Here is a 13,883-nt window from a genome sequence, read left to right on the forward strand (position 1 = left end):
TGACCAGCAGACCAAAAACCAGTGAAAGAAATGGTGCTGGTGCCCACCGGAGTTTCTTTGGGGACAGGTCCTACACTCAGGGCCCCAGCCACGGCCATAGTGACAGCAGCACTCAGAGTAGGTGACAACCAAACCGTTCCTGGGGTGGCTGCAGATCAGGTCCTCATCCACCTGCAGGAAACACACGTCCTTATGGGCCGCTGTGCGGTCTGAGGTAGAGAGAGAGAGAGAGAGAGAGAGAAAAAAGAAAGAGAGGAATCTTAAACAAATCTCAAACAAAGAAGCCAATCTTTTCTCCTGCATTACACAAGCAGACCAGATCCTGAAGCTTCTCATGACTTCTATGATTAAGCAAGTAATTGCTCAGTATGTTAACAGCCAGCAGGTAGATATGAATAAGTGATGAGGCCTAGCTTGTGTTGGTAGGGCTCAGAGCCCTACCAGACCTCTGCTCGGCACATTCATTTACGGTCACACGTCACACACCAGGATGGAGCCATAAAGATCAGCTAGATACAATGAAGTAAAAGCCGTATTGTCAACTCAAACTAGTGGGAGTTTACAACAAAATGATTGAAAGAAAGTAACACAATCACAGGAGAAATGTCATAACGTCTCCAACATGTTACAACATCACATGTATCACAATAGTAAACGGTTTGGTTAAAAGGAGAAACATTGCTTTGGAGAAAGGAAGGTGCAGAAAATGCCACAAGCCATCTCATTTGCCTCCCTTTTATGTCTACTCCCTCACTGTTTCTCAGACACACAAGCAAGTGCACACAATGAAGGATGAAGTAATGAAGTTTTTTCCTGTGACTATGCAAGCTTAGTGGGACAACCACGGAAACGGAGAGGTGTACAACAGAGATCACACTGAATCTATAGAACTGAGATCACATTGACTAACTCAAGTCTCGTGATCTCCCTCACTAAACTGAGAGTGTGTTTCTATAGAAACAAGCAAGAGGGGGGAGTGGTGAGCCTGTGCATAGGGTCATTATTGGGGAGAGGGGGCTCAAAGGGGGAGGAGTTAAAAAAGAGTAGCAGGAGTGGCAGGTGTACAGGTAAGCCAAAACTCAGGTGAGCTAAGCACTGATTGGTCAGGCTCAGGTGAGCTGAGCGCCGATTGGTTATACCCACCGTCATAGACACACTGTTTGAGCGCTGCGCTGAAGGTGAGGGGCTGGGTACATATACAGTGAAAGGAGCCGGGCGTGTTCACACACCTCCCATTCTTACAGTACGAGGGGTCCTGGCACTCATTGATATCTGCAAGGGGCACCACAGACACCACAGACACGGTTACACAACCTACGGACGGACGGACACCAGCCTGGGGCCAGCTCACAGCTTAAAGTGACGTTGAACAGGCCTGCAGGCAGATCGCTACGTTACACTGCTTCCTGAGAGCATGCAGAGTGTTTGGGTGTCTATAGGTACAACAGTGAACACTGATCCTTCCAGTGAACACGGGCCAGGAAGTGGCTACAGGACCAGGGTTGTGTTGGAGTTTATCTCTGATGTATGTGACAGACATGAGGTTATGTAAATGTCAGAGCGGGTGAGGCTGAAGGGGCAGGTCTGGCTGATTAGTAGTGTTAGACTGGAACTAACATTCAAAAAACATTCTCTCATTCAACCTTCAGACACACCACTGAGAACCAACCCACTGTGAACTAGGCTACCCAGCCTCTCTCACACCACCTCCGTCTCCCAATCATCCATCCCGAGCTTCCTGAGCCCACCTCCTGCCCTGCTAAGGACAGTAGTACGCTCTCCTCCACTCACCAGCCTGCTCCTCTGGGGTCACACAGCTGTTGCGGTCCGTGGCCAGGATCCAGGGGGGAGAGCAGATGCAGTAGTAGGACCCAGGGGTGTCCACACAGTGGCCATTTTTACAGTTCAATGAGTCCTGGCACTCATCCACACCTGCAACAACACAAACACACCGCTGACTTAACACCAGTCCTCTTCTATGGCCTGTCCTGCACCTCCCTGTGTGTGTGGATGCGGGTACAGTATGTGCAGTAGAGGGCTCTAGCCAGATCTCACCTGCCACAGTGGGGATGACACACTTCTTATTGGAGGCTTCATAGATCCAGGGGGACTTACAGGTGCAGTAGTAGGAGCCTCTGGTGTTCTTACACTGACCGTTGGTACACAGAGACTCGTCGTGGCACTCATTCACATCTGAGGAGGAGACACATTACCATAGAGGAGCTGTGACTAAATGGGATATCTGATGTGTATTAATACGTAATAATACAGAGGTGTGTTTTGGTGCAGGCCTGCGAGGGGTGGGTCTCTGTGGTTACCGATGCACTCCAGTAGGTTGCTGTCGTAGTAGAAGCCCTGTTGGCAGTAACATTCATAGCCAGGCTGTGTGTTCATACAGCGGCCCTCCTTACAGATCTCATTGGAGAACAGCACACACTCATCGATATCTGTGCACAGAGGGACAGGAACACAGATCTCAAGACAAACAAACTCCCCCGGAGAGAACAAATATTGTCATATAAAGGAATGGTGTAAATGAGAAAACGGCAACAGTGTTGGGTTGAGGTTGTGTAGCTACTCACCTCTATGGACAGACAGGCCGTACTCAGTCACTCCCTCCTCATGGTAGAAACCTCGGCCCACTGGACACAGGGAGTGGAACTCAGCTGGTTGAGGGAAAAACAGGAAGTCAATGAAACAATGTACCTATCCCACTTGACTTATTCACTTCATTTGCCCGCTTTAAGTGATCAATGAATGACATGGAACAGCTGAAATAAGTGAACTGACCCCCCCAGCCCACTTGATGGTTTGTTAAACTAGTGTGAATGTTGTTGGGCCAGGGGTTAAAGCCTAAGGAAAATCAGATGACTGAAACTTCACTGGATCTCAGATCGATTGTCTGGGGCCAAGTTAACCTCCCCTTTCATGAATGACTTTCCCAGCAGCTACAGTATGCTACACACCGCTGTCTGAGTCGGACGCTACGGTGGTGCTCATTATAGACTAATTCATTACCTTCCTCGGAACATCGGGGTGTCATCAACAATCATGTATGTCAGTTCAGTGCATACAGCTAACAGAGAAAATCTAATATTTGAGAATATATTTATTTGGGAATATATTTATTTGGGAATATATTTATTTGGGAATATATTTTGTAGAACAGACATGATTCTGTCTGTATTAGACTATGTCGTCTCAGCTCCTTTAACCCCTGTGATGGGCCTGAGGTACGTACATGAGTGGTAGACGGGGCAGGGGTAGATCTCACAGTGGTCCCCCCAGCCCACGCCGATGGAGCAGCAGCACTCCTGCTTGGTGACGTTGGTGGCCAGGACACTGTCACAGAACACTGTGTCATCCAGGTTCAGGTAACACTCCTTCTTATCTTCCACGGCCACCTCAATCTCTGGAGGGGAAGGGGGCAGAGAGGAAACAGATTGGAGTGTTTGACTATGTGTGTGTGTGTGTGTGTGTGTGTGTGTGTGTGTGTGTGTGTGTGTGTGTGTGTGTGTGTGTGTGTGTGTGTGTGTGTGTGTGTGTGTGTGTGTGTTTGTGTGTGTGTAGAATATAGCTATACAGAGAGAGGGTGAGAAGATATCAGTAATCTTACCCTCACAGCTGTGCTTGTCCTCAGACAGGATGAAGCCGTCTTTGCACACACACACATAGGAGCCCTGTCTGTTCTCACACACACCATGCGGCTGACACAGACCCCTGTCTGTCGCACACTCATCTATGTCTGGGTAGGAGAGAGAGAGAGGGAGAATGTGTTACAAACATCTGCTACAATCCTCATGAGTTCCATTAAGCTTGACTTATGACAGTTTCCACTGGTTACAAAGCTCAACTGCCAGAATGGTTAACACCAATGATTTACAGTACCAGTCAAAGGTTTGGACACACCTACTCATTCAAGGGTTTTTATTTTTTTATATATTTTTTTACTTTCTACATTGTAGAATAATAGTGAAGACATCAAAACTATGAAATAACACATATGGAATCATGTAGTAACCAAAAAAAGTGTTAAACAAATAAAAATATATTTTATATTTGATATATTTCAAAGTAGCCACCCATTGCCTTGATGACAGCTTTGCACACTCTTGGTATTCTCTCAACCAGCTTCAGGAGGTAGTCACCTGGAATGCATTTCAATTAACAGGTGTGCTTTGTTAAAAGTTAATTTGTGGAATTTCTTTCCTTCTTAATGCGTTTGAGCCAATCAGTTGTGTTGTGACACAGTAGGGGTGGTATAGAAAATATAGCCCTATTTGGTAAAAGACCAAGTCTCTACTATGGCAAGAACAGCGCAAATAAGCAAAGAGAAGTGACAGTCCATCATTAATTTAAGACATGAAGGTCAGTCAATGCGGAAAATTTCAGGAACTTTTAAAGTTTCTTCAAATGCAAAAGCCATCAAGCGCTATGATGAAACTGGCTCAAAAGACCCAGAGTCACCTCTGCTGCAGAGGGTAAGTTCATTAGAGTTAACTGCACCTCAGATTGCAGCCCAAATAAATGCTTCACAAAGTTCAATAACAGACATCTCAACATCAACTGTTCAGAGGAGACTGCGTGAATCAGGCCTTCATGGTTGAATTGCAACAAATAAACCACTACTAAAGGACACCAATAATAAGAAGAGACTTGCTTGGGCCAAGAAACACGAGCTACATTGGACTGGTGGAAATCTGTCCTTTGGTCTGATGAGTCCAAATTTTAGATTTTTGGTTCCAACCGCTTTGTGAGACACAGAGTAGGTGAATGGATGTGTGGTTCCCACCGTGAAGCATGGAGGAGGAGGTGTGATGGTGTGGGGGTGCTTTGCTGGTGACACTGTCAGTGATTTATTTACAATTCAAGGCACACTTAACCAGCATGGCTACCACAGCATTCTGCAGTGATACACCATCCCATCTGGTTTGCGCTTAGTGGGACTATCATTTGTTTTCCAACAGGACATTCACCCAACACACCTCCAGACTGTGTATGGGCTACTTGACCAAGAAGGAGATTGATGGAGTGCTGCATCAGATGACCTGGCCTCCACAATCACCCGACCTTAATCCAGTTGAGATGGTTTTGGATGAGTTAGACCGCAGAGTGAAGGAAAAGCAGCCAAAAAGTGCTCAGCATATGTAGGAACTTCTTCAAGACTGTTTGGAAAAGCATTCCAGGTGAAACTGGTTGAGAGAATGCCAAGAGTGTGCAACGCTGTCATCAAGGCAAAAGGTGGCTACTTTGAAGAATCTAAAATCTAAAATATATTTAGATTTGATGAACACTTTTTTATTTACTACATGATTCAAATGTGTTATTTCATAGTTTTGACATCTTCACTATTATTCTACAATGTAGAAAATAGTAAAAAAAATGTTTTAAAATAAACACTTGAATGAGTAGGTGTGTCCAAACTTTTGACTGCTACTTTATCTCCCTGAAACGAATGGAGAGGGTGGAGACGGACTGACCTTGGCACCTCCGACCTCCGACCAGCATGTAACCCTTCTGACATTCACAGCGGTAGGATCCCATGCTGTTGATACAGCGCCCCCTCTGGCAGTTAGAGGGACGCTCACATTCATTTATATCTGAGGGAGGAAAAGACCACAATCAAACAACGGCCATGTGTTTGATCACCAGCTCTATACAGTGGACCATTGGCGCCATACCCAATAGGCAAAGCTTCCCTTAAAGTAAACTGAATTAAATTTGCCAAAAATATATAATTACTCCTGTCTGTACAGAAATAAATAAAACCATTCCAAATACTACACCAGAGACTATGATTTAGCCAAAGAAGATTTGTTTGTTTAAAATGTTTTAAATCACAAGGGCATAGCCTATAGTCGAGGAGCCCGCAATTTGGGATTGTTATACGATTGAGTTATATTAATAACCTAACCTTACTTATGACTACCCAATCTATGTACTTATCACACTAGGAATATCTTCATTTCGTCTGCAAATGTGATGATAGACGCATGCAATGCATTATCATTAAGGAAAAGGTTCATGGTAAACAAATAGCTTCTGCAAATCGGAAACTCACGCGCTGCCTATGCAGTGAGCATATTACTTATACTTCACTGGTAGTGTAATAATGTTGTTAACATTTCCATGGAGCTGTAGTGAGTAGTAACAAGTAGCTCCTGCCTTCACAATGGCTGCCCTCCTGAGTACGCTGGTATCCTGGGTAGCACTGGCACTGGAAGGAGCCTTCTGTGTTGACACAGCGCCCGTTGGCACACAGTCTGTCATCCTCACACTCATCAATGTCTGGAGGGGAGAGAGGTGGAGACACACGCAGCCTGTCAATAGAACCCACATACCCATTCAGATAATAAGATCACGTTATTGGTCAATTGCACACAAGGTCCAACTGAAATTTGACTTCCGCTTTTAACCCAACCCATCTGAAAGACACACATGCATTCACATACAGTACATATACAGGTTTTGGAGAGGTGCAGGGGAGCCTGAGGAGCTATTGGAGTTAAGTGCCTTGCTCAATGGCACAACGGCAGGAAATTGCATCTAGGATTTGATACCAGAAACCCTCTAGTTGCGAGCTCACTTCCCGACAGATTTTTCCCGTCATTCCCGGATATCGAACTGGCAACCGTCTGGTTCGCTGGCTCGCCTCTCTCACCGCTATGCTACCTAGTTCTCTTTTTTCAATATTGTGCAGAAATACTGGTAACCACTACAGCACTGCAAGTCTGCAAGCATAAAATAGTGTCTGTGCAGCATTAAGAGATATTCTATTTAACATTAATCAGTGAACTGACCTCTGCAGCCTTTGCTGTCTGCTGCTGGGAGGAAGCCCTCGTTACAGAGGCAGCGGTAGGTTCCTGGGAGGTTCTCACAGCGCCCATTGGGACACACACCTCGCTTCTGGCACTCATTGACATCTAGTGGAGAGGTGGAGGGGTTGCAGGGGGTAGGGGTGGAAACAATCAGTCATACAGAGGAATACCAGCAACGGACTGGCCCAGTGCCTGTTGGCATCCTGCCTGCTGGCCCTGTGTGTCTGGGACAGACTCCCTATGGCTGATTTATTGACTATGACTGATCAAATCCATTCTCTACATCACACACAGCTCTGAATAGTGAATGCTTTCAATGTCATGGTTCAGACAAAACTAACTCGGGAAGATCAACATATTGAATGTACAGATTGAATATTCTAACTGCTGATTTGACTTGCTTTCCCTGTTGCCGTCAGACTATCCTCTTCAGTAATGCCAACTATGGTGGCATGGCCACTAGGTAGCAACACATCAGCAAACATAACGGCTCAAGTTAGAAAAGGTATAACAACAGTGAGATAGACAGTTATAGGTCATTAAAAGAGTTGATTGGTGTGCGTTCTCTTTAGTATGCATACATGAAGTTATTGGGTCTCACCGTAGCAGACCCCACCCTGGGCCTGGTGACCAGGTAAGCAGGGAACACACTCGTAGGAGCCTGGTGTGTTCTCACACTGGTCATTGGGACAGCTGTTGGGGTCCAGACACTCATTTATATCTGAGGCATTAGAAGACATGAGACAAACACAGACACCCATAAACATTAAATCAATGCGGACACACATATATATACGTACACACACTGCGCACACACAAAGAAATATGAGGGCAGCAGATGCCGCTCTTACCTTCACAGGCTGGCTGGCGTTGTGACTTGCTCCTGAAGCCTTTGTGACACTCACACTTGTAGGACCCTGGCAGGTTAACACACTGACCCCCCTGCCCACAGATGTCCGGCTTGGAGCACTCATTCACATCTAAAGATAAGATCAAAACACACTCATGAAAAATCCCAAGTGACAACGTGATGACTAAAAGATAACATTTGAACAATTGAACCCACACCACACCACTCACCTATACACCTGAGCTTCCCATGGTACACCAGGAGCTTGTAGCCATGGAGACAGCGGCAGCGGTAGGAGCCTTCTGTGTTGATGCAGATTCCTCTGCTGTGGCCACATGGCTCAGTGTCACATTCATCATCATCTGGCAGAGAGGGATAACTTAGAAGTTTAGGGAATTGAGAGATTACAACTCCATTGGAGAATTAACACGCAAGTTCAATTGTGACTCGTTTCTTAAAACTAGGCATATGTCACACATCACTACTTCACAAGAGAGGCATTTGAACGTAAACATTTATTTTTAATCAAAATGTGTTAATTAGCAGAAATGCCTTCCGGAACATGTGAACTTTCATATGTCTTAATAACAAACTCGTATGCCATCTGTAAATATGAATAAAATTGTTAAATTACAAGCCTAGTTGGTTTAGCCACGGAAAAAGGCTGGAACCTTCCCGCTAGCCATGATTGTACCACGCTTCTGTCTATAACAAAGGCCTGCTCAGTATGTGTAGGTAATCCTTTCTAACCCTATTTTTTTTAAGATATAATGAATTACTGCAAAACTGTTGCTCTCCTCTTTCTGGAGGACAGAGTTTTGAAATCAGTGGAATGCCCGGTGGAAGCAGAGTATGATAGCTAAGGATATGGAGAAAATTCTGCCGTTTGATTGCAAATATGTGGAGGGAGTCGAAAAGAGAACACACAGAAGGCTGTTGTATAAAACACTTGTCTCCAGACTACATATTCAAATTAAGGGCAACCATGGCATCCGTAACAGAGAGGGATAAGTGTTCATCCATGCATACGGGTAAAAGAGTCTAGCTAGCTACATTTTCAGATAATATACATTTCAAATTTTGTCAGAAAGTCATTTTCATTGCAAGTTAATGAGTACTGTTAGCTAGCTAGCTAACGTTACCTGTCTGGCTCGCTAGCTAATGTTACGTGTATGATCTGTGTAGTAATATTATTCGTATCTCAGATCCATTTGCATTGCTAGTTATAGCCTAATGTTAGCTAGCTAACATTGAATCTAGTTGGTTAGCTACCTTCAGATTCATGCAGGGTAGTAACGTTATGAGTTGGGATTATGTTTCATTGTTTAGCTAGCTAGCTAGCTACATGTCTAAACAAAAGACTCCACTATGCAAGGTACCATTTCACTGTACAGTTTACATCTTCTGTATCTTGTGCATGTGACAAATAAACTTGAATTGTATTTGATATAGTGTGTGTTTATCAGAGATGGTAATGTGAAGAACTAAATTACCTGCACCAAAGTCAAATTAGGATATAATGTTAGGCCAACGAGACAGTGTCCAAGTTCAAAAATTCTCTGGTAGAATGCCATGCTTTTATTTTGTCACACTCACAACCGTAAAATATTTTCTGTAATTAGCTTGCTATTACCTTGTAAATAATGAACTTGTTGTGAGTTTATCTTCCTGTAATAATGAATACAAATTAGCTAAAGTTAAGACGTTGTCAGCTATATGATGCGGTCATTATTTGAACTGAATAGCCAGCTAACTTAACATTAGCTAGCTAGCTAACAAGCTAGAAACAAACCTAAACATTGGTAAGAAAGTTGCTTTTAGTTGCCTGGTTTGCTAGATTGACATATAGTTAAACGGATGGGTTTATTTGATTTAAAATACACCAGTTATGCAATTGTGGACCCAGACTGCTGATGTCATGCATGTGAATCCTTAAAGAGATGGGTGGTGCTAAGGCTTAAGAGGGTGTGAACGATGCTGAATGGGTGTAGACAAAGAAAAGCTCTCCGGTACATGTACCAAAACATTCAAAAGTGGGGTTACAATTTTATTAACTTTCAAGGTAGAATTACAGTACCAGTCAAAAGTTTAGACACACCTACTCATCCAAGGTGTTTTATTTATTTTTACTATTTCTACATTGTAGAATAATAGTGAAGACATCACAACTATGAAATAACACACATGGAAAATGGTAGTAATAAAAAAAGTGTTAAAAAAAATCAAAATATATTTTATATTTGAGATTCTTCAAAGTAATCTCCACCCTTTGCCTTGATGATGGCTTTGCACACTCTTGGCATTCTCTCAACCAGCTTCATGTGGTAGTCACCTGGAATGGACTTAAATTAACAGGTGTGCCTTGTTAAAAGTTAATTTGTGGAATTTCTTTCCTTCTTAATGCGTTTGAGCCAATCAGTTGTGTTCTGACACAGTAGGGGTGGTATAGCCCTATTTGGTAAAAGACCAAGTCTCTACTATGGCAAGAACAGCTCAAATAGGCAAAGAGAAATGATAGTCCATCATTACTTTAAGACATGAATGTCAGTCAATTTAAAGAACTTTGAAAGTTTCTTCCAGTGCAGTCGCAAAAACCATCAAGCGCTATGATGACACTGGCTCTCATGAGGACCACCACAGGAAAGGAAGACCCAGAGTTACCTCTGCTGCAGAGGATAAGTTCATTAGAGTTACCAGCCTCAGAAATCGCAGCCCAAATAAATTCTTCACAGAGTTAAAGTAACAGACACATCTCAACATGAACTGTTCAGAGGAGACTGCGTGAATCAGGCCTTCATTGTCAAATTGCTGCTAAAAAAGGACACCAATAATAAGAAGAGACTTGCTTGGGCCAAGAAACATGAGCAATGGACATTAGACTGGTGGAAATCTGTCCTTTGGTCTGATGAGTCCAAATTTGCGGTTCCAACCGTCGTGTCTTTGTGAGACGCATAGTAGGTGAAAGGATGATCTCCACATGTGTGGTTCCCACCGTGAAGGATGGAGGAGGAGGTGTGATGATGTGGGGTGCTTTGCTGGTGACACTGTCAGTGATTTATTTACAATTCAAGGCACACATAACCAGCATGGCTACCACAGCATTCTGCAGCGATACGCCATCCCATCTGGTTTGCGCTTAGTGGGACTATCATTTGTTTTTCAACAGGACAATGACCCAACACACCTCCAGGCTGTGTAAGGGCTATTTGACCAAGAAGGAGAGTGACGGAGTGCTGCATCAGATGACCTGGCCTCCACAAAAAGAAGCTGGTTGAGAGAATGCCAAGAGTGTGCAAAGCTGCCATCAAGGCAAAGGGTGATTACTTTGAAGAATCTCAAATATAAAATATATTTTGATTTAACACTTTTTTGTTTACTACATTATATGTTATTATGTGTTATTTCATTGTTCTGATGTCTTCACTATTATTCTAAAATGTAGAACATTTTTAAAAATGAAGAAAAACCCTGGAGTGTGTAGGTGTGTCCAAACTTTTGACTGGTACTGTACTGTCCCATTGTTCCTCAACTGTAATGTATGAGTCTGTCTCTACCTTTATCCAAATGTAAAAAACACCATTTTGCTACATAAGACTGAATCGAGCCCGTCGGTCACAATTGAACTATTTGGATACAGAGTGCCTACATGGCTCTGGTCAAAATCTTTACCCAGTAAATCCCTCCCATCCCTTTGGCCATTCCCCTGTCCTGTCCCTTGACTTACCCACACAGGCATTCCTCTGAGGGTGGAGCCGGTAACCAGCGTAGCACTCACATTTGAAGCCAGTGTGCATGTTGACACACTCCCCATGGCCACAAAGGTTCCTGTTCAGCCTGCACTCGTCTGTCTCTGCTGTGGGGAGGGGGGCACACAGTAATCTACCTAAAACAGTTGATCTCTGTACTGTACATCCCATCGTGGAGACAACAACATTGCAGCTGTAGGCTGAGAGTTAATAGGCTGATAGTAGTTTTGATTGGACTGTGTAGTGGAACTCACGTGAGACCTGCGTCTGTGCCACCTCCAGTGGGTCACTGCCTGGGTTCAACCTGATGATGGGCGGAGGGGTGGGCTTGGTGATGATCACTTTGGGACCAACCAGAGAAACAGACAGACCCAAATCAAGGCCCCATGTCTCCCTGAATATTAACAGGTTTCCCTAACAAAAGGGGCTCTCTTGACCTTAATAGGACTTCCTGAATGAATAAAGAATAAAGGAATGAGAGGCGTACCAGGTACACGGGGGCCGTGGGTGCTGATGGGAGACAGCTGCATGGGTGTGGTCGTCTCTGGAGGCTCCTCCTACAGGACAGGACAAAGAGACAGTGGTGTAAAGTACTTGAGTAAAAATACTTTAAAGTACTACTTAAATCGTTTTTTGGGGGTATCTGTACTTTACTTCACTATTTATATTTTTGACTGCTTTTACTTTTACTTGACTACATTCCTTATGAAAATATTGTACTTTTTACTCCATACATTTTTCTTGACACCCAAAAGTATTCGTTACATTTTGAATGCTTAGCAGGACAGGAAAACAGTCAAATTCACACAGTTGTCAAACGAACATCCCTGGTCATCCCTACTGCCTCTGATCTGGAGGACTCACTAAACAGAGAACATCCCTGGTCATCCCTACTGCCTCTGATCTGGAGGACTCACTAAACAGAGAATATCCCTGGTCCTCCCTACTGCCTCTGATCTGGAGGACTCACTAAACAGAGAACATCCCTGGTCATCCCTACTGCCTCTGATCTGGAGGACCCACTAAACACACATGCTTCATTTGTAAATTATGTCTGAATGTTGGAGTGCTGGTGGCTTTCCGTAAATTAAAAAAACAAGAAAATGGTTCCATCTGGTTTACTTTTGATACATTTAAGTCATTTAGCAGACGCTTTCCAGAGCGACTTACAAATTGGTGCATGATACTTAGGTATATTTTAAATCAAATACTTTTAGACTTTTACTCAAATTTTACTGTGTAACTTTTACTTGAGTCATTTTCTATTAAGGTATCTTTATTTTTACTGAAAAATGACAGTTTGTTACTTTTTCCACCACTGTAGAGACACAGGTCTGTCTAAGAGGAGCTGCAAACACACAGTCTCTCACACAATGAATGGTGCCTAAAGCAAAACAGTTTCTTACCGGGTGCTTGACTTCTGAAAAAGAGAACACACAGAGAAAAACAGGTCAAAATGCTGAATAATTATCCATTTTCATTTACAGATGATGAATTTAGTCACTTTACCCCTATATGTACATATTACCTCAATTCCCTCGACTAACCTGTACCGCAGCACATTGATTTGGTACCGGTACCCGCTGTATAAACTGCATAGCCTTGTTTTTGTAATTGTGTCACTTTTTTTACTTTAGTTTATTTAGTAAATATTTTCTTAAAATTGCACTGTTGGTTAAGGGCTTGTAAGTAAGCATTTCACGGTAAGGTCTACACCTGTTGTATTCGGCACATGTGACAAATAACATTTGATTCGATTTTTAAGCACTCTAAAGTCCCAGTAATTTGGAGGCATCCCCAACAGCCCGACTGCACTCTCAGAAAATCTTAGCAATAGTATCGTTCGAAGTGACTAAGTGAATCCAGAATGAAGTACATCTGTTGGCAGGCGGACAAAGGTAATCATGTCCACCCTTCATCTACTTTCTGGGGGAAGCCACAGTGACTCACTGTCTTTCTTCTGGTTCTTGTCAGGCTTGAGGGGGACCTGCTCCAGGCTGGAGTGGATCTGAGGTGGGAACGCCACCGTCTCCCGGACACTATGGAGGAAGTAGCCCTTCCCTGCTGGACAAATCTTACTGAAGGAGGCTAACGGACCAGGGAGGAGGAATGGAGGTGGAAAAACAAGAGGGGATGAGATGATACAGCATCTGGCCTGTAATCATACAGTATCTGACCTGTCAAATACTAGAAACCAAGCCCCACTCTCCTACTCTAGCATCCCACTGACCCGTGCCGTCTTGGGGACACCTCTCACAGTTGGAGCCCCAGGCCTTGCCCACGGTGCAGCAGCACATCTCCTGGGACAGGGACGTGGGTAGGGCGTGCTCACAGCGACCCGCCTCTGTTGCTATGAGGAAACACTGACCCTGCTCCACCGGAGACGGAGACTCTGACAGCCAGGACCAATCAGAAGAGAGCAAAACACAACAGAGGTTGGAGTTAGGACATTAGGCTTACAGAAGAGGT

The 13,883-nt window shown here is 43.9% G+C and overlaps 1 protein-coding gene across 7 annotated transcripts in view; it reads right to left on the reverse strand.

The window, feature by feature from the left end:
• The window catches only part of ltbp3 (latent transforming growth factor beta binding protein 3), a 39,889-nt gene that overhangs the window by 3,476 nt on the left and 22,530 nt on the right, over positions 1-13,883 (reverse strand). For 4 of the 7 annotated variants that reach the window (XM_029701209.1, XM_029701208.1, XM_029701206.1 and 1 more), the window contains exons 7-26: positions 13,645-13,806; positions 13,365-13,502; positions 12,821-12,834; positions 11,902-11,971; positions 11,669-11,755; positions 11,393-11,521; positions 7,899-8,030; positions 7,670-7,798; positions 7,420-7,539; positions 6,801-6,923; positions 6,166-6,288; positions 5,481-5,600; positions 3,617-3,745; positions 3,242-3,412; positions 2,583-2,666; positions 2,319-2,447; positions 2,056-2,193; positions 1,792-1,932; positions 1,144-1,272; positions 48-209 (exon numbers count right to left, since the gene is read on the reverse strand). In XM_029701209.1, coding sequence (XP_029557069.1) covers positions 48-209; positions 1,144-1,272; positions 1,792-1,932; positions 2,056-2,193; positions 2,319-2,447; positions 2,583-2,666; positions 3,242-3,412; positions 3,617-3,745; positions 5,481-5,600; positions 6,166-6,288; positions 6,801-6,923; positions 7,420-7,539; positions 7,670-7,798; positions 7,899-8,030; positions 11,393-11,521; positions 11,669-11,755; positions 11,902-11,971; positions 12,821-12,834; positions 13,365-13,502; positions 13,645-13,806 — 2,430 coding nt within the window. The remainder of the gene's footprint in view (positions 1-47; positions 210-1,143; positions 1,273-1,791; positions 1,933-2,055; positions 2,194-2,318; positions 2,448-2,582; positions 2,667-3,241; positions 3,413-3,616; positions 3,746-5,480; positions 5,601-6,165; positions 6,289-6,800; positions 6,924-7,419; positions 7,540-7,669; positions 7,799-7,898; positions 8,031-11,392; positions 11,522-11,668; positions 11,756-11,901; positions 11,972-12,820; positions 12,835-13,364; positions 13,503-13,644; positions 13,807-13,883) is intronic. The other 3 variants (XM_029701211.1, XM_029701207.1, XM_029701210.1) reach the window with 2 other exon arrangements.

Source organism: Salmo trutta, chromosome 19 (assembly GCF_901001165.1).
Source record: "Salmo trutta chromosome 19, fSalTru1.1, whole genome shotgun sequence".
Lineage (NCBI taxonomy): Eukaryota > Metazoa > Chordata > Actinopteri > Salmoniformes > Salmonidae > Salmo > Salmo trutta.